At 42.5% G+C, this 27,147-nt stretch overlaps 2 protein-coding genes across 6 annotated transcripts in view; both read right to left on the reverse strand.

The window, feature by feature from the left end:
* TTLL12 (tubulin tyrosine ligase like 12) overlaps nucleotides 1–12,813 on the reverse strand; it is a 30,243-nt gene extending 17,430 nt beyond the window's left edge. Inside the window, exons 1-5 of the mRNA XM_069864092.1 lie at nucleotides 12,669–12,813; nucleotides 5,418–5,590; nucleotides 3,260–3,458; nucleotides 1,409–1,568; nucleotides 655–788 (exon numbers count right to left, since the gene is read on the reverse strand). Of these exons, the coding sequence (XP_069720193.1) occupies nucleotides 655–788; nucleotides 1,409–1,568; nucleotides 3,260–3,458; nucleotides 5,418–5,590; nucleotides 12,669–12,788 (786 nt within the window). The 5' untranslated portion in view covers nucleotides 12,789–12,813. The remainder of the gene's footprint in view (nucleotides 1–654; nucleotides 789–1,408; nucleotides 1,569–3,259; nucleotides 3,459–5,417; nucleotides 5,591–12,668) is intronic.
* The window catches only part of SCUBE1 (signal peptide, CUB domain and EGF like domain containing 1), a 222,042-nt gene continuing 201,241 nt past the window's right edge, over nucleotides 6,347–27,147 (reverse strand). For all 5 annotated transcript variants that reach the window (XM_069863916.1, XM_069863906.1, XM_069863897.1 and 2 more), the window contains one exon: nucleotides 6,347–6,357. The gene's annotated coding sequence lies outside the window, so the exon portion shown is untranslated. The remainder of the gene's footprint in view (nucleotides 6,358–27,147) is intronic.

Here is a 27,147-nt window from a genome sequence, read left to right on the forward strand (position 1 = left end):
GAACTGCAGCTTGTGGGAAAGACAGATGTTGGAGAAGCTCATGGAGGACTGTCTCCTGTGGGAGGGACCCCACGGTCAAGTTGGGGAAGAGTGGGAGAAGTCCTCATCCTTAGGAGGAGGGTGGAGCAGAGACCATGTGTAATGAACCGACTGCAACATACATTGCTCATCCCCCCTGCATCACTGGTGGGGAGGAGGCAGAGAAAATTGGGAGTGAAGTTGACCCTGGGAAGAAGGGAAGGGTGGAGAGAAGGTGTTTAAGATGTAGGTTTATTTCTCATTATTCTACTCTGATTCGATTGGTAATAAACTAAATTAGCTTCCCCAAGTAGAGCCTGTTTTGCGCGTGATGGTAATTGCTGAATAATCTCGCTGTACTAATCTTGACCCATGAGCCTTCCATTATTTTCTCACCCCTGTTGCGCTGAGGAGGGGGAGTGACAGAGCAGCTTGACAGACACCTGGCACCCAGGCATGGTCGACCTACCACAAACTACTGGAGCTTATTTGTGTTGCTTCAGTATTTAATCAGTTAAATATTATATGCAAACTTTAAGCCTAAAAAGAAGCAAAATCATAACTCTTACAATGTTCTTTAGACACTGCCTCTTTTAAAAAAAGGTAGAAAATGAGATTAACTTGTTAAAATTATACCTGGTAATGCTCATCTGACGGCTCTGGCGTAAAACAGTTGACATCCAACACTTCATTACGTACCCATGGTAACAAAACACACTTCCTGATCAGGTGATCTGTTTCCCCATAAGCATAATCGCGAGTCACTTCATCTGCAGCAAAACAAAGAGAACCTTTGGAAACCACCTTCCTCATGGCTTATCACACAATTGACAGCTGGACTGTTAATAATACCACAACTTTTATTATTTAAACTAGACAAAGAACTACATTTAAAAAAGTATTATTTATGATGCAAAAATTAGTCTGAAACCATCTGACTTACATCAGCTTATTCAGACAGCTGGATGCTTACCACCTCCACATGATGGGGGCATAAGGTAGCCCCCCACCAAGATTATAGAAGTAAACCACTGGCCTGGCATTTCTCAACTTCCAGTACTTGACTTTCTGACTGAAAGCTACAGACAGACTTTTAAGGAATTTTTTAAAGTCTCATATGATTGAATCAGTAATTTCACTAAGACAATGATCCAAGACTTAAGTTGTCTACCAAAATAACATGAACAACATTTTTAGACTGATAAAGGCCTCCATTTCACATGAATGATGGACTTACCAGGCAGAGAACTTTTACATTTGTTAGCATTACAAATACATAGTAATTTTGGTCTTGAAATATTTGTTCTGCTGTGAAGTGTTTAATGATTTGTAATACTATGGCCTGTCCTCTACTGTAGGCATAAAAAAAAGTACTCAGACACGCACTTACCCCCTGTTTCAAGGTCTCTCAAAGGCCAGAGAACAGTGTAAGCAATTTGTTGAGGCATATAAAATAGAGGTGCTGTTGCAAAACTAGGTTGATCTGAATGCTGAATGCGTGATCCAAATTCATCCATAATGTACCAGACGGGAACCTTCTCCTCAGCAGTCTGTATGATTAAAGAGAGTGAGACACCCTGCACTTACTAATTGCTAGAAAAGTACAAGACAGAAGGCACTGGCAGGACTCCCGACACCATTTCTGTTCCCTACACTTGCCAAGACTGTGAGCAGGCGCTAGGTAGAGTAACACTTTCATCCCTGCAGCTTGGAGACTAAGCCAGCCTAGCATCCAGCCACTGATGGGAACAGCCTGTTCCAATGTCAACTGCAGTGTCCCATCCTTCAGTTTCTATCAGAATCAGTTTGCTAAAAGGAGTTTCAAGTTTACAACTTAAGAGTGAAGGAGATCAGAACTGCCTTCTGCAACAAAAGCTGAGTGTGAGACTGCTGAGGTTACATCATCAAAATACCCCTTCCTCTAACACTTGTCATGATAAAATCCTGAATAAATGAACAAACTTTACATTGTGTAGTAGCACTACTGCTTCCTTTTTACAGAGGCAGAAAAGGAGCATGGAGATTAAACTTAGGATATTCAAGCACCCCAGTGGCAGAAGGGGGAACAGAAGACAAGTTCAGCTACATGCTGAATTATCAGTCTTCTAGGAAATCACTTCTCAAGTGGTAACACAGATAGTTAGTTCCACCTGACTCACAAGCCACGCATAAGAACAAGATGTGAAACAAAGACAAAGGGCAGAAACATGGAAAGATACTACTCAGATCTTGCTTTTATTCAAACAAAAAGAGAAAGCAGTCACAACAAATCCCTTTCCTGGGGATTTTTGAGGTCTGCTACTACTGCGAGCTAAGCAGATTGCTTAATTGGAAAACATACCACCCCAGAGAACAACTTCAACCCCAAGACCTAACAGGTACAGATTGGCCACACTCACACCAACCAGGGTTGGTCCTGTCTATTCTCCATAGGGCTTGGCCCAAGGAATTCACCTTCTTACTCTTTAATGCAGAAGCTTGCAACAGCCTAGGAGCTACGTTGCAGACCCTAACAAAAGGGTTTTTAACTGAACCCTGAGGGTTGTATTCCCTCAAAAATGGCATGTATGCACTTGAAGGCATTTGAAGGCTCAAGACATGCTGTTACAGTGCTGAAGGACCACATGGGACAGAGGGAGCAAACCTGATGTGGTCTTATCGACATTACTTAAAAGCAGCAGCCCTTGGAGAAAGCTATGGCTGGTAACATTTACGCTCTATCTTAAAGCTAGCTTGTTCTCACCCGAGCGCAAGTTAACATTTACACAGTACAGAGGAAGTTGCCAAATACAAAACAGGAAGTTACTGGACAGCGTAGCTGTCTTGCTGATATGAAAAGCACTCTACACAGGTGAGGAAAACTGCGGGCGAGCATAGCTGAGACACACACTTCTATGCAAGACAGTTGATTCATGGGATGTTTTTTCTTTCACTATGAGAAAATTTGAGTAGGAAAACCCCACGTAACATAAAATCAGATCTCCCCCTCCTAGACCCGTTATTATGCAGCAGACCCTTCCCTCCCTATAAATCCCCCCCTCAAAGTTGTCATCAGAAAGCTGATAGCAAGTCGCTGTGCATTTTAGCCCTAAAAAGCATTGCTCTCCTTCCAAGCAGAAGCAGTCTGAAATGCCTGTAAAGGACATTTTTTAAATGAAAACGTGTCTTTATTAACAGCTGTGTACTGGGATGTCTTTACTCAGGATTGCTCAGAACTTCTTAGTTGGGCTTTACGACTCACCCCTTGAGAAAGCTTGTAGGTCTGATTGTATTTCCACATTTCCCGCAACACTTGCTCAATAATGCCCTCATCTGGGACCTCTCCGTGAAAGTCGATTCCCATGAGGTTCGTCATCCTGTGCAACAAGCCAGGTACATGAAGCAGCTGCTGGCGGGCGTGTTCGACGCGGTACGTCCAGGCGTGGTCAATGAGGAAAACGCTTCAAGAGAATTTTGGTAACGTTACTATGGTACATTTTTACATACCTATAGCCAAATGTTCTGAGAATAAGAACTACACTTCCTTGTAGGCGGTGTGAAAACTGAATCTTCTTTTACTCCCAAAGTCACTCCCAGAGTACATACACTTTAGGAACAACTTCCCAGCAGTAGTTTAACACTCTGCTTTTGTTCTAGAAACCGGGTTGTGCATTAGTTATCCATTTCCATGAAAACGAGGAGCAAACAGAACAGGGCACTCAGTTTGTTAGCCCAGCTCCTTTTAAAGGCTGGAAACACAAGAATTTCTTCATCATTAATATCACTGCATCAACCTGATATTCGTGTCTGAAGAAGGAAAACAACATATTATTTTGCAAAAGTATTTGCAGATCTTTTTGGGCGTGAGCTCTGTAACATCTACCATCAGTAAACCTAGGTGGAAAGATTTGATCACAGCATAAGCCTGTATGATTTGCTACCAAAAGAAAAAAAAGGATTACATTTTTCAGTTTTTTTTTTTACTGTTTCTCTTTGTTGTTTTTTTTTTTTTTTTTGAGGTGTTTCTCCCATCTCCCCTTAAAGCCTTTTTAGAAAATAAATGCATTGTTTTAGAAGAATTACCGATCTGACCCAAACCAAAATCATATACAACTGGCACAAGCTTCCCTTGAAAAGTTTAACTCCTTTTAGGCTGCATGATTTTTATGAAAAACACGTAGTTAATCAAACAGAAGGATTATCCACATTTTTGTTCAATCCTCTTATTGAACCAAGTAAGAGGAGAATCTGAATTCTACTTGCTAAAAAAACCCAACAAACCAAACAAACCCACTCCACTACACATTTCAGAAAGTTAAAAACATGTTTGCTTTCATGTACACCGAGTATCCTTGAACAACTATTGTATCTCAGATTCCACATGTGAAGTAACCTCATTTAATTTTAAAGACTCCAGGGAACACTATAGTCAGGCTCCTTCGAAATCTGTCAGCAAGCAGGTGTGCTGATGTTCTGCTCCTACATTCCCACATATCTGAATGCTGCAAAGAAGCTCAAGATTACCACAGGAGCTATTTCGAACTTTATAATCTAAGCGTGTTCTCAGATTTAGAAAGGCAATTACTTAGGTTAAAGCAGCCATGTAAAGGCACGCACCTATGCTCTACGTTGTTTTAGACTTTGTATATTTTGCCTAAGACCTAAGAAGTATGAAAGTTCTGGCAAAAGAAGTTTTACAGGGGGAATTGTGTTTAAATACCCAGCAGAGTTGACTTTATCTCACTGCCACTTATGAATATATGATAAATAGCCTGCTTTATGTTTGAAAACAATAAGAACAGAAAAAACTGCATTGTAACACAGCTTAAGCAACTGTTTTCTAGTTTTATAGCTGCATACTAGTCTCATACTCATGACAGATGAGCTGATTCTGAAGAAAGCCAAAAGTACCAAAAGTAAAGTATTTAGTTATATATACATGCATAGCATGCATTGACAAGATCCACTCTTGAATCATATTTTAGCCAACTGGAGGAAATTTATCAGTCCATGGATCATTATTTTGAAGCTTCTCAGTACCTCCTTAGCCTGTGATTTGTGCAGGTCACAATTATTTATTCAGGTTTTTTTTTTTCCCCAAGGGCACAGTCTTGCTAATAAAATGCTTTTGTTTTCTTTCTGCATGATTCATCTCAAGGTTGCCTTTTCCATGTTTTCTTCCTCAGTTTACTAAAACCAATTTCTAAGCATCTTTCCACGTGATTTTAAAAAGAACAACATTAAGATACCTGTACTCCTAGTACCCAGTGTAAGACAGCATGCATCATTTCTCCAACAGGCAGCTATGTCTTATAGTAAGAAGGGAGGATTTCTGAATAGGATCGAACAATTTTTAAAGCAAACTGTCTGAATCACTTTAGGGTTTAAGACTGAACACCAGTTCTGAAATCACTACTCACCTATTGGGATTGGAGGCTTGAAGCCCATTCTCATTTGTTACTATAACTTTGAAACAAGGTTCATTTCCAGGATTTGGTTTTTTAAATTCTTCTTCCATTTCCTCATCACCTTCTTCCTCCTCATCCACCTCTTCTACTTGCATTATACCAAAGTAGTCACCAGCATCAAATACCTGAGATTGAAAAGTGCACAAAGTATCAAGCAGTCAGTCCAGGTGGAACCCAATATGCTTAATGCAACACTGAAAGGCACTTGTAGATAATTTTGGCTTGGAATATGATAAAAATTGGCATTTTTAACTTAACAGATAAGTGAACAGCAGCATTTATTCTTCACATTTTAACAGAGCTGTTTGTGAAGTTTCTTTAGCTAATAGTGGCAGGAAGCTTGGTTGGCTTCTTCCATACTAATAGGTCTACTGATGATTGTCTATTAGTTTAACTCAAAGACTTCTAGAAGCTGAAAACAGAATATTGTTGCTCAACTCTGCTAACATTAACAATCTAAGTCCAACAAAACCCAGGCTCCACAACCATAGTAAAGTACATTAAGGCCCCTGAAAAAAAGAGCCTTCACTACTCACATTCTGAAACAGTTAACATAGCACGTTTCTCCCCGGCTTCTTTCCCTCACAAGGAACTCCCCATGCTCACTTACCCTTGGATAAGTAGGGTGTGTATACACTTACCTCTACTGATGTTTTGAAAGGGATTTCTTTATATTCTTCCCTACTACAGACATAACATCCTGACCCAGAACTTACGTAAATTAAGGTCACTACAAAAGTTTCCCTTCTGCAAAAATCTTGCCAAATGGTGGGCTCGACTATCTTTTGCAGAACCACAACTCTGCAGACAATTGGCATGATTTCAAAATGAACATGTGCTTTTAAAAAGGAAAAAAAAAATACATAAAGTCTCAGAAGACTTTCCAAATTCACTCACAATGAGCCAGACAGGAGCAGACAAATCAGATGTCTCAATCTAATCTCGCTAGAAAATAGCAGAGAGGGAGAAAGACCTAGAAGCGTGACCTCTAGAGTTACTGGTTTAACACGCCAAGCCCAGATACACCTAAACTCTTGTACAGCCCAACTTTGCTTCTTTCTTTGCCTTAAACATTTTGATCCAGGGCGTGACACCTCCGATGCCATGTTACTAGAATTCACTACTTCTAAACATTAATGACTTATAAACTAAAAAATTCCAGAGGCAGTGATAAGATTTATTTGTCCAAGTGAGCATTCCTTCATGATAATTATTTCTGCTAAGCCCCAACAAGGAAGGGGAGAAATCAAACGCACAGCTGTAAAGCAAAGCCACCTAGACAAAGCAGATAGCCGCCCAGAGACAGCCAGCAAGGGAAGAGTGCGATGAGGAAACAACACCTATTTCAGATTTTAAACCATAGCATTACATCATAGACCAGATCAAAGTTGAGAAGTACTTGAAATTCCTTTCTGAGAATCAGAGGAAGACATTTTTCCTTTGGGCCTAGGGAGAGGAAAAGCCAATAACATATTGGCTAATTCCCTGTATATGTTTTTCTTAAGGTAAAGAAAACTACTTTGTCAAAAACCTCACTGGAAATTAATATGCATTTTTTTAAGAAGTTAGAAACAGACTTGGTATCACCTACTTCAGCAGGCATCAAAATAGCTAGCAATTCTTATTTATTTCTAGTTTTCCAGTTTTCTACAAGAGGACAACATTACTCAATACCATGACTGCCTCCTTTTACAGGAGTAGCCACCAACATTTCTCTAAGTCTCTGCTTGGCTGCCTGTGCAATCAGTAGTCACTCTAAGCTGAGGTAACCACAGGCAAGTCCCAGAAAAAGGAAGAGTCCTTCCTTCTGTGGCTGTCAACAGTGCCCACAATTTATTTTCTTCAGGTTAGCTCCCAGCTGGATCAGCTCCCTGATCTGTCTCATCCCGCAAGCGCTAATCCTGGACCAAGACAGGCAGAAAAACGTGCACTGGGGCACACACATTCCAGTCCTCCTCGAAGTGGCGCTCCTGCTGCTGGATCAAGAGCTGCTGTCCTCATCAAGGTAATTAGCTAGAAGAAGAAACAGCAGCTAAGTGCCTGGCAGTCATTAGAAAGTTAAAACCACAAGCGTAATTCACTGAAGTCCACTTGACACTTGCTACTAGCATGTATGCTTTCTACACTTGACATTTTGTTTTAAGGAGTTTGCAAAAGCAGCGATATGAGGTGGGCCAGCTGCCGACTCGGAGATTAGCCTTCATTCGCCAAGGGTTCCACCCATTCACCAAACATCCACGATGAACGTTAGTACCAAATCCTCCTACAACCATGGAAATCTGTTGGCTTTGCATTTAATTAAATATCAGCTCAAGATTTAAAAATGAAGGGACTCCAAATCCTCTAAGCCGAAGTTTTGACGCCTCTCTCCAACACCAGTTGCACGAGATTGTAGCAGTTGCAGTTAACAAAAACTGTCCACGTTTAACACTTTCTCAGCAGAATCATGCTAAAAATATTTTTCCTTGGGAATTTATAATCTTGAAAAAGTCAATTAGCTGTACTCCTCATCTGAAGCAATTCACACTTCTTGGAGGAGCAGCTCAAGACCACTTTCATGAGCTTTTTTTTTTGTGAGGCTTTTTTTTTAATTCATAATTGGTAAAATGCAACAGTTCAGTAGTGAACTGACTGGTTTGGCAGCAGTGTCTAGTCAGCAGTGTGGATGCAACCTGTTGAGCGGGTGGACAACACTGCTGTCTTCCTCCCTCCCTCTGAGAGGATCTGTCACACCGTGAACCTACTAATGCAACAGCTCCATTAAAGGAAACTTAAGCTCCTTAAGCAAGAAGCGTCTGGATAAGATCATGCCACCAACGTGAAAACCTCACACTTTTGCTTGAAGCAGAATAGGCCGAACTCGTATTAAGTACTCCGCCAGAATAAGTAATGATCTCTAGATGACAGCAGAGGGGAAGCAACAAAATTTTGGCAGCACAACTGTTTGCAAGTGAAACATGCTTGGGCAAAAATCATTCTCTCTTCATATTTAGATGCCGTTCCAACCTAACAAACTTAATGAACCAGAGAATGAGATAACAACAAAACAGGCACGTCCTAACAATTTCAATGCACAGGCATCTTTAGTAAATTCCTTTCAGGCACAATGCAAACTGTTTTGAAGGCCACAGGTAGCCTCTGAGCAATACCCTGACTTCCCCTGCTCTGGAAAATGAAGTCTAGTGGTTTGATCATGATGCATTCCTGCATTAAATTAATTAAAAGCCTTTGTTTCTAACTGGGATGAAACCCTAAGCAGTCCTTTGCCAGTGACATCTTGGGGACACAAAAATCTTGTGGCAATACACAGAAGCCTACCACACAACTTAGCACATGACTCAAACAGAAAAAAAACTCCCAAAGAATAAATTTAGATGCAGGCACTGTATTTCTGTGGCTTATAACTAGATTATACACAGTTTCTCTAGTAACATAAGAAGCAACCACTATACTGGGAATAGAATTTTAGGGTTATAGTAAATTATTACACACATATACGTGGTTTCTTTTTTAAAGTGTTTCTGCCAGAAGTGTGGAAAAGTCTGCTTCTCAATAGCACTGAATGCTAAATGCAAAATAAATAAATAAAAGCAGGTTTCTTGATCTAGCAGATATACCATGTTTTGAATGAGCAATCGAATTCAATTCATGGTTACACAATGCTCTCAGAGAGAAACCTGCTCCAGCAGATCTCAAGGTAAATGAAAAAAACCCAAGCCTCCACTTTTCTCAGAGGCCTTAATTCACACATAGGAAGGAGGGTGCAATCACTCTGTATGTTGAAGCATCTGTGTGTTGGAAAACAGCTGCCTGGGCTGGGTTCTAAAGGTACTGATGTAAAAGAGATTTTAATCTGCATTACAGATCCAAACTTTCAATGCTAAAAAGTTTTAATCTTTGCAACAGGTTAGGACAAATGAAAAATTCCTCCCACCTTCACACATAAAACAAGGAAAGTCATCCTACACTCCATGTTGCCCACCACCCTCCCCTCCCCCGCAGTTATTCTTTATTACCTAGACTACCAAAACGTTTTCACCCTTTCCCTTCGCCCCCTTCACTTTCCTTATGCTGTTCCTTCCTCCAGGCACTCCACATGATCCAGTTCTAAGTAAGGTATTGTAGCTTTGTCTCTACCTCCTCAAGAGCTCATCACAGTCCATATCACTCATCACAGTCCATATCACTCATCACAGTCCATATCACTCATCACAGTCCATATCACTCATCACAGTGATTCTCCCTGGACATCCCAGTCTTCTCCATATCCTTTTGTTCTTTTTCTGGGTAAAATCCCGAAGTTGCAACACTAAGGACAAGCACCATCAGCAGCCTAATCTCTCTTCCTAAGCACATTGGAATCATTAAATATCTCTCTTCACAAACACGGGAATACCTAGTAAAAAGAACACTTTTGTTCAGCCTCCACTGCAAGCAAAACTAAACAGAAGGTGAAGCCTACCCCCTCAGGGTATATGCTTTCTTAATCCTGCCTTTCCCCATCCCAGGCCCTGTAAAAGAATCAGGACTACAGGTCTCCTTATCCTTCTCTCTTACTTTCTCAGTTTCACACCCCACCCCTCACAAAGCTGGTAACAGGCAAGGATTTCAGCCACAGGACACATATCTTAAACCTGCATTACATCACACCACAACTCCCAAGTCTACCAGTTGCCTCCCGTGTACTAATACTGTGATATGGTAATGCAACAATCTGCAACTTTGTGTTTCCTTTACAGCTTTATACTGCCTCCTATTTCCTTCTGTTCCAGTTCACCCCTTCTCATACCTTCCTATTTAAGCAGAGCAGCAGATATTACCCGCTCCGATTCACTTGCACATATGCCTGTTGAGAGAGGTATAATATCACTGGAAGTTTGTCACCAGGCATAAATTTGACTTAATGAGGATTTATTTTCTCTGTCATATATATGTTCCTGTTATTAATAGTATCAGACACAAACCAGTTAGAAAGCAGCAGGAATATATTCAGACCCTTCCTAACTGCATGTGCTATAAACACTCAGACTATACCACAACTTGCTATGCTTCCCTCCCATCCCAACCTTAAAGCTGAGACGGGGAAAAGAAGCATTCAGGTAGTCGGAAATTAGTTTACTTGTACATACGTGTTAAACTACAGACCCTTCTCCTTCCCCACTGTCCTATACTTCCTGCTCAAACTTCTCATCCCATCTTGCTTGTTTCTCCACTGCTCCTAACGCCCTTCTGCACCAACCCACTGCTCTTTGTCTTTTCTCCCCATACTTCGAGACTCTCATCAGATCTCCTTCTCTTCCCAGGACTGAAAGTTCACCTCGTTCTTATTTCCTTGTGAAGGCAGACTCCCTGGAGGGCTCTCAAGGTTCTAGAGAACTAGTTTTGGGTTGTGCCTCTTTGCTGCCTCAGTTCCTTGGTTCCTTTACTCCAACAAATCCAAGACAGCTTCCCTTACCACTGAGGCTGGCTACGCATGTGAAAGAGGAAAAAGATTTCAAAATTCAACTTGTGGCTTTACAAGCTCTTAGTCCAAAATGACTCTGTTTCTTCACTTCATTTCTCTTCCATTTCTCATCACAAAGCTCCATGGAACAAGCCAAGGGTTGCTAAAAATGCAGGCAAAACCACACACATTCCATCCTCATATGTGTCTGTAGCCTCACATTCCCTTTAGCCCAGGCAGTTCAGGGACAAGTTCAGAGACTCCTGGTGTCAGCTTCAGCTAAAGCATTCAAGCTCCTGCAAATGGATGGTCCGTACCCTATCTGGCCGTGACTATGACGGGAGAACTCAAAAAAACTCACGAAGGGCAACGTCCTCAAGTTTATGTCACTGCATCTATGAGTGGCAATTTCATAAAGGCTTACAACTTGCCCAAAATTCAGTCTAACAGTCACACAGAACCACTGCTCTGACATGCTCTACAAAGCAGTCCTTGTATTGTTCTTGTTTTAATTACTGCCAGAACATCCCTCCACCACCATCCCCATTCTCTGAAAGAGCTGAACAGCTTTAACTCAGATCAGTATTAAATGAAAAGAACAACCAGCCAAAAACACTCCCAGAAAACAGCCTGAGACAGATTACTCATGCATATGAAAGACAAACTAACTGAGTTAGCTCTGCACAGTTATATATGACTGAGAACTGGGCAGACCAGTGTGGAAGTGAACAGAACCAGGAAAAAGGAAGAAAAGAAAGATCGGGTAAAAGCCAAACCATAACATATTAACATATGGCAATGTCTTGACTCTAAATTTTCTAAATTCCTCTTTGGCAAAGAGGGCTGAAGTTTTTAGGACACGTTCATCACCTCCTGTTCAACGCTGATCTCCAGATACAGGATCCCCAAACGCTTTCAGGCTTTATAGTGACAAGAAGACAAGAAAGTTGAGGTTGCTCAGCCTGCAGAATAAAAGGCTCTGGGGAGACCTTAGAGCAGCTTCCAGTACTGAAAGGGGCTCCAGGAAAGCTGGGGAAGGCTCTTTTACAAGGGCAAGTAAGGACAGGGCGAAGAGGAATGGTTTTTATATTGTAAGAGGGAAGATTTAGACTAGACATTGGGAAGAAATTCTTCACCATAAGGGTGGAGAGGCACTGGCACAGGTTGCCCAGGGAAGTTGTGGGTTGTTCAAGACCAGGTTGGATGGGGCTTGTAGCAGTCTGATCCAGTGGGAGGTGTCCCTGCCAACTGGATGGACTTTACGGTCCCTTCCAACCCAAACCATCCTACGATTTTCTACGAACGAATAAACGAATCCTTAAAGGTCCCTTCCAACCCAAACCATTCCACAATCCTATGCTAATACTCTTCCTGATGATGTCCCAAATCCCTCTTCGGCAAAGAGGGATAGGGGCTTCAGGACACACCCCGTCTCCAACACCGGGATCTCCACTTAGAAGACCCCCAAATGTTTTCAGGCCTTTCAAAACCAGAGGCGCACAACACGCCTCCCCCTCCCTCACAGCCCCAGACCGCGCCTACCCCAGCTCAGAACAGCCCCGAAGTTTCCTCCCAGCCTCCCCTTGCAGGAGCAACCCCAACCTGGGAAAGAGAAATCCTCCTTCAGGGAAGCCTCTTTGGCGGGAAACGCCGCGAGGGGCCGGGGGCGGGGGGACCCCCCGCCCCCGGCCCCTCGCGGCGTTTCCCGCCAAAGGCGCTGTTTTCCCGCCAAAACCACGCTGTTCTCCCGCGCTTCCCACCTCGCCACGCAGCTTGCGGCACAAGCTCTCCCAGTAGCACTCCGGGACCCCCGAGGCGCGGAGAGCGGCGCCGTGCAGGGCCACGAAAGCCGAGAAATCCTCATCCCCTTCCCCGGACATGGCGCCCCCCCCCCCACACCGCTCCCTTCGCCTCCCGCCTCTCAACCGGGCGGGGCTCGAAGGGAGCTGCGCGCGCGGCTTGAGGGGGGGAGGTGCCAAGTCCGGGGAAGGGGATGTGGATGAGGGGGGAGGAGCTTACGCGTCTTCTCCAGCGGCTCCTAGAAGCCTTGGTGCACGTAGAGTCGCACAGAATCACTAGGTTGGAAAGGACCCGCTGGATCATCGAGTCCAACCATTCCCATCAATCACTACCCCATGCCCCTCAGCGCCTCATCCACCCGTCCCTTAAACACCTCCAGGGAAGGTGACTCAACCACCGCCCTGGGCAGCCTCTGCCAGGGCCTAACGACCCTTTCTGGGAAAATTTTTTTCCTAATGTCCAGCCTAAACCTCCCCTGGCGGAGCTTGAGGCCGTTCCCTCTTGTCCTGTCCCCTGTCACTTGGGAGAAGAGGCCAGCACCCTCCTCTCTACAACCTCCTTTCAGGTATTTGTAGAGAGCAATGAGGTCTCCCCTCAGCCTCCTCCGGGCTAAACAACCCCAGCTCTCTCAGCCGCTCCTCATAAGGCCTGTTCTCCAGCCCCTTCACCAGCTTTGTCACTGTTCTCTGGACACGTCACACTCTGGATAGTCACAACATGTGATAAAAATCACTCTGTGTGTGTATGAGGGGGCTTTATTCTGCAGAACAGGTGTGATTCTGCCTTTGTTTCATTCTCCTCCTGCCCTTAAGCTTTGATAAAATCACAGCATTTGATAAAATTACTATTTTTGTGTGTGTGTGTCTGAGGGGTCTTTATTCTCCAGAACGGATGTGGTTCTGACTGTGTTTTGTTCTTCTCCTGCCCTTAAGCTTTGATAAAATCACAGTATTTGATAAAATTGCTCTGTGTGTGTCTCTCTGTATCTGTGTGTGTGTCTATGTGTCTGTTCATGTCTGTCTGTGTGTGTGTGTCTGTGTGTGTGAGTGTTTCCGTGTGTCTGTCTCTGTCTGTGTGTCTGAGGGGCCTTTAGACTGCAGAACAGTTGTGGTTCTGCCTGTGTTTCATTCTCGTCCTGCCCTTGAGCTTTGATAAAATCACAGCATTTGATAAAATCATTCTTTGTGTGTGTTTCTCTCTGTGTGTGAGTGTCTTTGTCTGTGCGTGTCTGCGTCTGAGGGGGCTTTATTCTACGGAACAGGTGTGTTTCTGCCTGTCTTTCATTCTCCTCTTGCCCTTAAGCTTTGATAAAATCACAGCATCTGATAAAATTACTCTCTGTGTGTCTGTGTGTGTGTGCTTGTGTGTGCCTCTGTGTGCCTGTGTGTGTCTCTGCGTGTGTCTGTGTGTCTCTGTTTCTGCGTTTAGCCAGTAGATCTAGCACAATCCTCAGACCAGATAGCTGAACAGTCAGTGCAGGCAAATCTTCCTCTTTGCAGACTGTGTCTGCCTCACCACGTGCTGTGTTCCCACCCTTCCCCAGCATAAAGGCTTTACTAGGATGTCACTAAGAAGACCTACCTGATTAAATAGCAGACGATAAAAAACCATTTTTATTTCCAATGTACCTTGACCGGGTTTCTGCCATGCTACTCTGAGTTTGAGGATTTTTTGCTAATACTGCAGTTTGGAAAAAGCGGATGGCTGTGGTGGCAATCTTGCAATAGTAATATAAAATGTGGTGACAGGATCATGTACCAGTCTTCATGAGGATCCTGCTTACCAAAGAGGTTCCCAGCACCACCCTTCCCTCATTTCTGTTTTTGCCATAGACCTGATGGCGTATTATCTATGCACACAAAGTGATACAGTTCTAGACCGACTATGTCGAGTATATCAAGTTACACGGCTTGTTTATTTGCATAGATTTTACTCACTACACTACATGTTGTCTCGAGTTGGGAGTGTTTATTACTTCTAATTTGAAATGGTTGTTTGTTTACTTCATTTTTGGCAGATGAATTTATAAAAATAAGAAAGTTCCCAGAAAATATATAATACTTTTATATTTAAGTCAAACTTTATCATTACCTAAAAAAAATCCCCAACAATCTTTTTTCCCTATACAGACCAAGTAAAAAAAGTGGGATGCATTGTCATTTCTTTGTTGAGCAGAAGTAAATTGATTATAGAATCATAGAATAACCAGGTTGGAAGAGACCCACTGGATCATCGAGTCCAACCATTCCTATCAAACACTAACCCATGCCCCTTAGCACCTCATCCACCAATCCCTTGAACACCTCCAGGGAAGGTGACTTAACCACCTCCCTGGGCAGCCTGTTCTAGTGCCCAGTGACCCTTTCTGTGAAATTTTTTTTTCTGATGTCCAGCCTGAACCTCCCCTGGCAGATCTTGAGGCCATTCCATCTTGTCCTGTCACCTGTCACTTGGGAGAAGAGGCCAGTACCCTCCTCTCCAGAGGCCAGGGGAACACGATCCTGCTCCAACGTGAGATTTACATAATTCATGTTCTTGCCAAGTGTAGGCTGGTGCTTTCTCAGTGCTTGTTTGCACTTCCACCTCACTTTGGGCAGGAGTTCTGGCTGCCAGCCTGCTGCCTGTGGTTCCAGTCTGTTTGCAGGTCTGGGGGCTGATAAACTCCAACACAGAATCATGGGGGTTAAGAGTAGGTAAGACCCTATGACACAGAAGCAACAGCACGTGGGCTACTCCTTGATTTTGTCCAATAGTTCCCTACTGTGATCTTAATCAACTTGGCAGCCTACCCCACTTTTTTGCTGGTTTTCCAGAACAGGAGTAATTCCTGGAGCAGGGAGTGGAGTTCAGCACTCGCTACTGCCCCATCACCACTTCAGCCACAGTAAGGGTTTTGGGCGTAGTCATTCCTATTCTGCACCATAGATCACCTGTGATACCAGACCTGTAGCCCAGAAATACCACTGTCAGCCTCCTGTTATGAAAGCAGGTGTTGGTTGATTGTCTTTGTACAGAAAAGGTTACCACAGTCTATTATTTTGATTGTTTTCTCAGGAAGAGTTACTAATTTACGGTGCCCAAAAAATTCAGTTCTTACTCAGGCCAAGTGCTTATTAAATTTTATGGGTTACTTTACATCAGTATTTGCAGAGAATGCAAAAAAATCTCAGGAAGGCTGAGTTTACTGGGTGATAGCACCACCCCAGCTTAAAATAAGAGGATTTAGCCTTCTGGCACTATCTGCAGGGGGCCACCCCATGCAGACCTTGTGCCTCTGTCACAGCAGTCCCAGTGACCTACTTGCCACTACCTCATTTAGTTCCTGCCCTGTAGAAGCCCGTAGAAGAAATTTATCATGAGTTAGCAGATGCGAAGCAGCATTTCCCTCTCAACGATTCCAGCTAGAGTTTTACGAAGTTTTGTGAGGCTGCCAGTTTCTGGCCAGCATGTTCATGGCTATCTGATCCTGAGAGATCTCATGCGCATTCCCTACTTTATTTTCCTGTTGTTTCATGTCAGAAACTTCCTCTTTGGCAGCATCTCATGGAAACCTTCTTCCAAAGAGGAATGTAAGGGGCAGAAGAAACCCTCAACATAATAGCAAAAAGGAGATGAGGGGACATATTCCTGGTGCATTTTACAATAAATGCTGTAATATATTATCAAAGAAATCATTTGTTTTCAAATAAAGAACATTCTCAACAGTAATACCAGACCATGGAAAGCTGACATGGGGGCTTAGATGAGAGAAAAATAATTTGCTGTAAGTACTTTATCACGGCTGTGTCTGCGAGCCTAAAAATCTTATAAATGCTGTTATAAGAATGCCAAATGTATTCTTCTGCATCAAAGTAGCAGTGATTGTGTGTAGCTTTTGCTTACCTGCTTTTGTGGACCGGTATATTTTTGGGAAGGTACTGCATCCCTTTAACTGCATCCCTCTAACTGCAAGAATCCTCCAGACAGTATTGACTGTGTTTTGCACTCACCTGGCAAGAAACCTGTGCAGAGGCAGTGAAGGCAGACAGCTGTTCGCTAGACCCTGTGATGAGCCAGGTAAACCCCTCAGACAGCTGTGGGGTCATCAGCTTGGAGCTTCAAACAGCAGTGATGTCCTGGCATGCTGCTGCACACAAGGACTGCATGTACAGTTGTAGGAAAACTTTTTTGTGCTTGTGCCATGGCTAGAAGCTGAACCACTGAGAGAAGGAGGGGAGAAAAATAAAGCACCAAATTTAGTCAGATCTGCAACACTCATCCGTCAGCTGGAGTCCATCAGCGGCCTTATATGAAGTCTCTTTCCTGTACCCTGGCTACTGTGTGACAGTGGGGCTGCACTGTCCTGTTGTGTGGCTGGATGGGCACCTGAGTGAGGAGGGAAACTCATGTTTTTATCTTGCTACGGGTGCCCATGTGAGCACGGAGTTTGAAAAAAAGCCCTGGAGAAAAAGAAATCCATGGAGGTTTAGCTTGCAGGTGGATGAATGATCTCAGCAGGCTGGAGAGGAGGCGGGGTAGCCCTCTATGTTACAGAGTGCTTTGATACCCTTGAGCTTCATTACAGTGAGGATGAGACTGAATGACTGTGGGTTAAAATCAGAGGAGTGCCCAAGAAGGCAGATATTGTGATGGGAGTCTGTTACAGACCATCCAGCCAATAAGAAGCAGCTGATGAGATTTTCTATAAACAACTTTGCCTCAGTCTTTAATAGTAAGGAAGGTTGTTCCCTGTGTGTACAAACCCAGGAGTTAGAGGAGCAGAATGAGGCTCCCATGATCCAAGAGAAGGCAGTTAGAGACTTGCTTGCCCAGCTAGACACACACAAGCCAATGGGGCCGGATGGGATCCACCCAAGAGTATTAAAGGAGCTGGTGGATGTGCTTGCCAGACCCCTTTCCATCATCTTCCAACAGTCCTGGCTGACTGGGGAAGTTCCACTGGACTGGAGGCTGGCTGATGTTGTGCCAACCTACAAGAAGGGCTGTCAGTCTGACCTCAGTGCCAGGGAAAGTCATGGAGCAGGTGATCTTGAGTGCTATCATGAAGCACATGCAAGAGAACCAGGTGATCAGGCCCAGTCAACATGGGTTCACAAAAGGCAGGTCTTGCCAAACAAACATGATCGCCTTCTATGACAAAGTGACTCACCTTCTGGATGAGGGAAAGGCTGTGGATGTGGTCTTCCTGGACTTCAGCAAAGCCTTTGACACAGTTTCTCACAGCATTCTGCTTGAGAAACTGTCAGCCTCTGGCCTGGACAGGCGCACACTCTCCTGGGTGGAAAACTGGTTGGATGGCCGGGCCCAGAGAGTGGTGGCAAACGGAGTTAACTCCAGCTGGAGACCAGTGACAAGTGGGGTTCCCCAGGGCTCAGTGCTGGGTCCAGCCCTGTTCAATGTCTTATCAATGACCTGGATGAAGGCATCGAGTGCACTCTTAGCAAGTTTGCAGATGACACTAAGCTGGGAGGAAGTGTGGATCTGCTGGAGGGTAGGGAGGCTCTGCAAAGGGATCTGAACAAGCTGGACTGCTGGGCAGAGTCCAATGGCATGAGGTTTAACAAGGTCAAATGCCAGGTCCTGCACTTGGGGCACAACAACCCTGTGCAGTGCTACAGACTAGGAGAAGTCTGTCTAGAAAGCTGCCTGGAGGAGAAGGACCTGGGGCTGTTGGTTGACAGCGACTGAACATGAGCCAGCAGTGTGCCCAGGTGGCCAAGAAGGCCAATGGCATCTTGGCTTGGATCAGAAACGGTGTGACCAGCAGGTCCAGGGTGGTTATTCTCCCTCTGTACTCGGCACTGGTGAGACCGCTCCTCGAATACTGTGTTCAGTTCTGGGCCCCTCACCACAAGAAGGATGTTGAGGCTCTGGAGCGAGTCCAGAGAAGAGCAACAAAGCTGGTGAGGGGGCTGGAGAACAGGCCTTATGAGGAGTGGCTGAAAGAGCTGGTGTTGTTTAGCCTGGAGAAGAGGAGGCTGAGGGGAGACCTCATTGCTCTCTACAACTACCTGAAAGGAGGCTGTGGAGAGGAGGGTGCTGGCCTCTTCTCCCAAGTGACAGGGGACAGGACAAGAGGGAATGGCCTCAAGCTCCGCCAGGGGAGGTTCAGGCCAGATATCCGGACAAAATATTTCACAGAAAGGGTGATTGGGCACTGGAACAGGCTGCCCAGGGCGGTGGTTGAGTCACCTTCCCTGGAGGTGTTTAAGGGATGGGTGGATGAGGTGCTGAGGGTCGTGGCTTAGTGATTAATGGAAATGGTTGGACTCGATGATCCAGCGGGTCCTTTCCAACCCAGTGATTCTATGATTCTATGAATGATCTTAGCAGGTTGGGTTCAGTCTCTGGGCAGAGATCTGTGTCTTAAGCCTAATAAGCCAAACAAATTGTCTAGCACAAACAATACTTTTACTCATTGTATCCCCCCAGAAACATATTTACTGCATTTATATTATGAGCTGACATAACACACACACTGACAAATGTGGGGGTTTTAATTTCAAAGATGCTCTCTCACTGCTTAAGCAGAACTATGGTGGACAGAGGCTGCCTTCATACCAGAGATACAATATGATAGAACAGCTCTTTCGGCAGCTCCAAGGATCTTCACCTCATTTCACATCCATGTAGGCAATCCAGCATGTTGCCCTTAGTCCCAGGACATCCTGCTTCACCTCCACAGCCACTGCTGCAGGTTCTCACAAGCTGCTTGTTTGTCTGGGTGTCTTCAGAAAGGCAGATCTCTGCTCTTCCCTGCGTCTTTAGGCATATGTAGCATGTTGTCTAATATAGTACTTCCATACAAGTATGACCACTACGTAGGAACACTGCTGTACACACAATGCAAGTGAGCTGGAGGTGATGTTATTCTACACGTTATTCTACATGTTAAGAAGTGCCATTGGAGTGTAGTGTACCTCACCATGTGTCAGCAGACACACAGTGGAGGTGACAATTGGTATGTGTGTCACCTTCATGCTAGATTGGCTCAGGATGTTGACAGGCCAGGTGCTGAGCATACGTCTGCTCGGGCAGTGATGGGGCTCTCCAGAGCTAGTCAGTGAGGGGTCTCCTCAAATGATGATAAAAATCCCCTGTGGTGGTAGTAGTGCTGACTCCTAAATAAATACCATATTGGATAAAGTGCAGAGATGGGCATTTACGGTACTTTTCTTGATTTATATTTTAAGCATTTTGTAGCAAAATTTCTCTGTGGCTACTTAGAGCAACTGCATCTCTGTTTATGTTGCCTGGCTACCAATGTGACAGAAGGAAATTTTTTGGAGCACAAGGCAGCAACAGCAGCAGCAAGACGCAGACAGGGGCAGCAGAAAGCAGACTGCAACCTATAGTTAGTTTCATCTGCTGTAGGAGTTCAAGCCTGGCCACCTAAAACAGAGGGAGAAAGAAAATGGACTTGGGCAGGGGAATGTCTCCTGAAAATGCTCTGGGAATGATGTCTAGTTGCAACTTAGATTTAAGGTTTGAAGACCTGTTGCCAGTGATTCACAGCTGACTGCCCATTTAGATATTGTTTTTAAGAGGCAAAAATAGCCATTGATTATGACCATACAGTACAGACCCCTTCTGTGACACCAGGAGTCAGTCAATATTGATGGCTGAACAAAGAGAAAAATAAATTGATGCCCAGTCTGCCTTCACTTCCCTGCCAGGTCATGTAGGAATGTTGTTCATCAGCCATTACGTTTTATGAGCTTGTTGGGCAATCTTGGAAAGATATGAAATAAGAACAGATCCTCTGCAATTCTCACCAGGCAATGCCTATTCTAGTAAACTCTAGTCTTATACTCAAACGTGCATTGTCATGACTGCTGAACTTTCAGTGGTTTTCACCCTTATACAGATACTTCATTACCAGTAATTAATTTGATTTCTAATGACCATCAGGATCTTCTGAGATTAGCTTTTCTCTGTCTTTGATAAGAGCTGACTTTTCCTATTACTTCTTTAAAGCTCTGAAACTATAAAGACAGCTGAATACCGTGGCACTGTCTGTAGTCTAACAAAAGTGATGCTGTCTTCTTGGAGTGTAACAAGGATAACTACCCATATTACATAAGTGGATTGCTACTAGCTGAAAAAGGCAGTGATTGATTTTTGGCAGCCAGTCAGAACATAGTTGTCTCTCTCATGCCTTTCAAACCTGTCAGCGACACCAAGAGTCACCAGTCAGGCTGGTAGTAACTTACAACATATATAAAATCAGTAGAGCACACTGTCAGATGATAAATGCTTTCTCTTAAAAAGACAAATTGCTTCTGTGAGAGTATCAGCAGAACATCACACACCGTGCTGGGATGTGGATGAAGCTTCCTGCCTGTTTTACAGTAGCTGGCTGCTGTAGCATTGACACTCTGTGGGCTGTGCTCGTCTCCTAACAAGCACTGCTGAGGGGCAAACCTGTTACCAGATATTACCGACTGAATTAATAACATCCCTGATTTTGTCTCCTATAGCACGCTGTGTACCCTTGACAACTTGCACTTATACTGCAAAAGATTATTTAAATCAGATCTAACTGAACTATTGATGTTACTACAGATAATCTATTTTCTGTCAGGCTGTCATCATCCATTTTCATAATTACCAGCATCAGGAGTTTCACTTGTTTTCACTGATTGTACAAAGGCTACTTGCTTTGTAATCCTGGACCACAAAAGTGTACCTGTCATCATAGAATTCAGCAGCAAGGGTGGCCTGGTCAAATATACTTTTTCTGCAGCAGGGGGAAAGGTCACTTTTAATCTCTTTTTAAATCATCGTTCTGGGTGCAAACGTAGTTTCCTCTCAATGTAGTCCTCAGTGGGACAAGCAGCAGGTGAGTTTGGAAGTCACCAGTCTTTGTGGCAGCTTGTCGTGGAAACAGTCCATCAGGCAACCAATGGAAGAAAGCTTTCTGTCTCTTTCTTTCTTTGAGACAGTTTCTCAATAGAGGGAAAGGGCATCTGCATGAGATAGACACAGAAATGTCAAAGCTGTTTAAAGAAATGGTTAAGCTCCAGGAGGGGTGCTGGTGATGTGGTACTTGGCTGCAGGCAGGATTTCTTCTTGCTGTGAAAAAAAATCTTGGTCTGTTTGTTAAGAACTTAACTCACGTCTCCCAGCACTCACAAGCTCCAGTTGTTCAATGACAAAGAAAAAGCTCTCTGTTGCCCAAAGATGAAAATTAGATGAAAATAGGTAAATGCTATCAAAAAAGAGAAGCTCTCTTCTGATTCCTGTCTGAATTACATTGGTGCATGGAGCCTTTTCCATGCACACAAATAAATAGCAGGCAGGGGTATCCATTCCATTTTCTGTTTATTATGAAAGTGTTTTTAACAAAATTTTTATTACATGCTTCATTTTGAGCTTTGACATAGAAATCAAAGCTATTAATATACAGAGGCAAAAGGAAATGTATTTTCTTATAAGGTACATTTACAACAACATTTTCTACTACAAATCTGACAGCATCGTTAAAATATCGGTAAAGCTTAGACCACTGTATTTTGTTTTCTAAGTATCAAATTTTGTACAGTTATTCACTATCTTTGCTCTAAACTACCATAGTACATTTCATATGGAAATAGCTGTTTGTACATAATTTACATTGGTAATAAAGCTTAGAGGTCCCAGCAGCATCTACAAGGGTTTAGTTCAACATGTCACTCTTGCTCAGTGGTTTACACAAAGCAAATTGATACAGAAACCAATATTACACTTCAGGTATTTTCCCCTGAAATCCAGTCTACCAGAAATTCCTGCTTAATGGATGGTGGACGTGATCATAGTGAACTTTATGCAAGTTAAACCACCACTGACCCCAGTGGCACTTTTGCCTAAAAAGGGCTCTATGATCCCATCCAACGTGAGGTTTCATTACTTCCACTGCTGCCTAGGCACGCTGAGATACCATACCTTTCCTTGTCTTTATACTATATTTGGGCATAATCTTTTGAATTCCCTTTTATTTCTGAATTTTGTGTTGTTTTTTATCTTAACAATGAAAGAAGAACTAGCACTAACTTTAAAATACATATTCTTTTTATGTTATGAAGAAAGGCAAGCAATTCAGAATGATACTTGAGAGTCTGTTCTATGAAAATTAGCAGCTTAAACTGCCCTGGAAAACTCTTCCTATGACACCAGTGAGACTGCAGAAATTATAGCAACAGTAATATGGAAGGACAAATCTGACAACTGATCACATCCACCGCAGTCTCCTAAAGTACCTTTTTAGTCATGGTGTAGAGTATCTGCTGCTGTCAATGCAAATTAATGGCCTTTCTAAGGTATAAAACATAGAAAACAATATTTACAAAATAATTTTAATTGAAAAAGTAACAAAAAAAGCTAAAAAAAAGATATTTTCACAATCTTTAAAATAAAGTTTAATTGAGCAAAGCCACTTCTTTTTCAGCTAAAATTGAATTGCAGTTGTTTGTATCTCTTTAAACTTGTTATCTTGCTTTCTGAATACAATGGTTTAAATTATTACATCTAAAGGTACTTCTGTACATTTTACTCTTGTATATTACATATTAATTTCATAGATTAAAAGCCTAGGTATGAAACAGAATAAATAAATGAAATAACAAACTGGAATTGTATATATTCAGATACTTAGATAACAGTTTTTTGACATTAAGAAGAGTTTATTTCCCAGTCTGTTTCGATTCAGATGAAAAACGTTATGATTAAACGCGAGACTTCTCTTTGAATCCAGGTCTCACAGTGAGGAATAAGTTTATACTACCATACAGAAATGTCCCTTCTTCCATAAATTCTTATGGGAGACAAAAGGATTTTTTATTCCCTCAAGTGCTTACAACAGTCTCTCATCCGAGAAAACTACTTCATTAAAGGCTCAAAGTATTGAGAGTCTATAGAACTCCTCCAGTTACTACCATTCTTATCAATCAGTGGTTTCAAACTATGAAAAAAGTGCAGCTACTTGAACTCATGACAAAGGTACAAGTAACTGTGTGTGTTGCTCATTCCCATCATTAGAAAAGAGAAAATCCAGACCCCTGAGGTGGCTGAGAAATTTGCCACTGAAATCAGTTGTTGCAGACTTCACTCCAGCTTCTTTTCTAAGAGCACTCAAAGGTATTTGGTGTCCAGACACGGGAGCTGTCACGGAGCAGTTAGGTTTTGCAGGCAAAGACCTGACATCTCCTCTGCAAGAGTCACACCACTACTTTTGCTCCTGATGTTTGTGACTTGTTACCAGCAAGATTAAAACGGGGTTGTTTATGGATAAGACTGATAAATTTGAATCTGTTGGGCATGCTTGCAAAGGGGCAGGAGGTGAGGTTTGACCTTCCCTTTGAACGTTCAATCCATGTAAGCATGTTTCTTGTTCATGTGGCATCATCCTTGCATTCTGCTTACAGACAGAGGACCTTAGGCGAGCTGTGATCTTTCAAAACCAGCTGACAATTCAGAATGTGGACGCTGAAAACCCCGTGATTAAGCCTGCATTTATTCAAGCTAGTCAAAAACTATACTAAACTAAAGTAAACTAAACTTACTTTTAAGTAAGCTTACCCTAATATGAAGCTGATATGTAGGATCGTCAGTAGTAATAACACACTGTGATTTAACTTTATTCTATGGAGGAGGCACAGTAAGGCAATAAATTTCTTTTGAAAAGGGGGTGTTTAGGTAAAAATCTAATATATGATAGAGAAATGAAGGCAGGGCAAGAAAATGGGCTGAAAGAAGACTTCAGTGTCTTAAGGACAGTTTCAGCCAGCTAAATCTTCAGGCAGAATAAATCTTGTTACTGGAGGCAAGATGCAGGTGGCAATCCATTGAATACCGAATCCTCATGCTTCCTGTACTCAAACGACACACAGACATACCTGGCCCACAGCAACCCCTTAAGAGTGCTTTGGGCATCACTTAGGGCTCGATTAGCAACATCTGATTGTTGCAGTCTCCTGGACTGCAGCAGGTGTGCAGACAGTGATTTGGTGGCACACGAGAATGTTTTGGGATTATTCATGACCACCTCACTAAAAAGAAGTGCAGTGTTTAAAGCAGGTGGAAAGGCTTAAAATGGTAAATGCTACAGGTGCAGCTTTTCAGTATACAGGCATTTGCAAATTGAAAATAAAAAGCTCATTTTGTGATGTGCAGTTGGGCAATCACAAGTGGACACTTCTTTAGCCTCCCTGTAATAAGACAGAAATGTGTTGTTGCACCTGTCCTGCGTACAATGTTTAATTCTATAAGAACAGATACCAGGCTGTATTTATTGAATGTATTTAAATATAATATAATATAATATTCTATATTCTGCAATGTATTGATTAATTTCTTGAAGATGGTTTTCTTAAAGGTGGCCAGAATTCTCCATGTATGGTTTTTGATTTCCAAACCTGTCAAGTCTTCTCCATAGAAGATGTTCCTTGTTGAACCCATTATTGTACAGTAGCAATATGATTTCTGACTTCTGACAATGAAGACATCCTTCACCTACATTAACAAATGAAGAGCTGAGCTCACCTTCCATTTGGTAACTGCCAGTTTCTGTAACTACAAATCTAGCGTGAAAGTCAAAGCATTTTTACTTTTTAGAGCTGATGTAAGAATCCTGTGCTATTGTACAACTCAGCTGAATTCGGTTCGGACTCATATATACCACTTGTGTTTACTTATTTAATTACAAATTTGCACATCCGAGGGCACTTATATGCAGAGCTGCAAACATTCAAACCTAACTCATTTTCTAAATATACATGAAGCCCCTATATATTTAGAAGCATTTCACTGTATGCTTTTGAAGGCCAAATTATTCTCCTTCTTTCACTACTTTCAGCAACACAAAGTCTGTGTTTGCTGCATAAGTCTCTGAGTGACCTGTCCTGACTGTGGAGTCCATGCCCTGAGATGGCTCCAGGGAATATGAGCTAACGCTCACCCTCAGGTTGTCTGTCAGGATGAACCCGATAAAACCCTGGTTTTGCCTAATGCGGTTGTAAGTCAGGATGAGCTGCACCAGAGCTGAATGCAGCTAGTCCCTCCTATATTCAGCTCTCAGAGCTGTACTCAGGTCCCACTAACACCAGCCACAACTGGAATGCATTCCTCTCATAGTTACTATCTGATGCTGGATTCCCCATGGAGTTAAGAAGCTGGAAAATGTTACAGCGCTGCCAGTGGTTTCTGGACTCATAAGGCAATTACTTTCAGCCTTGTTCTAGAGAGGAATAGGGCTTGTCCTGCATGTCACCAGTGTTGTACAGTGGTATTACATCCAAATGTGTAGGTTATTAAGCAAACATTTTAGCAAAGATTTTACTAAAGTCACTGCACCACATCAAGTTCCCAAGTTCACTTACTGAAGTATGAAATACTAAAGATTGCTGTAAATTGCTCAGCAAATGAGGAACTTATTTTACTCCCTAGCTTTCATATCTTTTCTTTCATAACTTCCAGTAGAAGCTGCAGGCTGCAGTCCTGACCCAGTTTAGTAATTCTGGATAACCTATCAGACTTTGAAATACTGTTTGGCTGAAGTATTTTTGTTTTTAGTTATATGTTTATACATGATTGAGTACTTAAAAAGATTTTTGTTTTTCTAGGCTTTAATTTTTTTTCTACAAATAATTCCTGTTAAGGAAAAAATACCTATAATGTGGGGTTTTGGTTTTTTTTTTTTTGGTTCCAGGTATGCACTGAACTGATGGACTGATGATATATTCTCCTTTGAATACCCATCTTTAGTAAACCCCAATGAATATAAAATAAAAGTAGTTTCAACATCCTCACAAAAATTTAGGTTTAACAGCCTAAATAAAACATGTTTTTTGAGATGTTACCTTTGGAAAAGAGTGTTACTATATAAATATATTTATTAAAGAGAAAGCTCATCAAAGACCTAAGATCCATGATTGAAAAAAAAAAAAGATTTGTTAGATACTAAGTTGAAACTGTTCAGGCATAGAAAGAAAAATAATCATATTCTTCAACAGCACAGGAAAGAAAGCAAGCAAAATTACAAGATGGTGAAGTGGAAAAATTCAACAGAATACTTAAGGTGTCTCTTAGACATGGAATATTCAACCACTTGTAGGCAACAGAAATCAACTTTGTAAATTTAAACAGTCCTTGCTCAAAGACAAAAAAAAGTGTGAGAAGTTATCCACTCTCAATGTATGCCTTTGAGATCATCCAAGGGTGTGTTAAACTACAGGGTAGAGATGCAAAAAAATGCAGCAGTGAAACAAAACTGTAAGTCAGTCTTTTCCTGAAAGGATGCTAATGTGGTAGTTAATTTCTCCCTGTAATAAACTTCTAGGACCAAAAGGGAAAATGATGTACAAGAGGAAAGGACTTAAAAATAAAGAGGATGAAATACTAATGAAAAGAAAAGCTACTCTCTCATCAAATTTAGCTCCCATGCCAGGAAACAGCAGGAAATGC

Source organism: Phaenicophaeus curvirostris, chromosome 1 (assembly GCF_032191515.1).
Source record: "Phaenicophaeus curvirostris isolate KB17595 chromosome 1, BPBGC_Pcur_1.0, whole genome shotgun sequence".
In the NCBI taxonomy this organism is placed as follows: domain Eukaryota; kingdom Metazoa; phylum Chordata; class Aves; order Cuculiformes; family Cuculidae; genus Phaenicophaeus; species Phaenicophaeus curvirostris.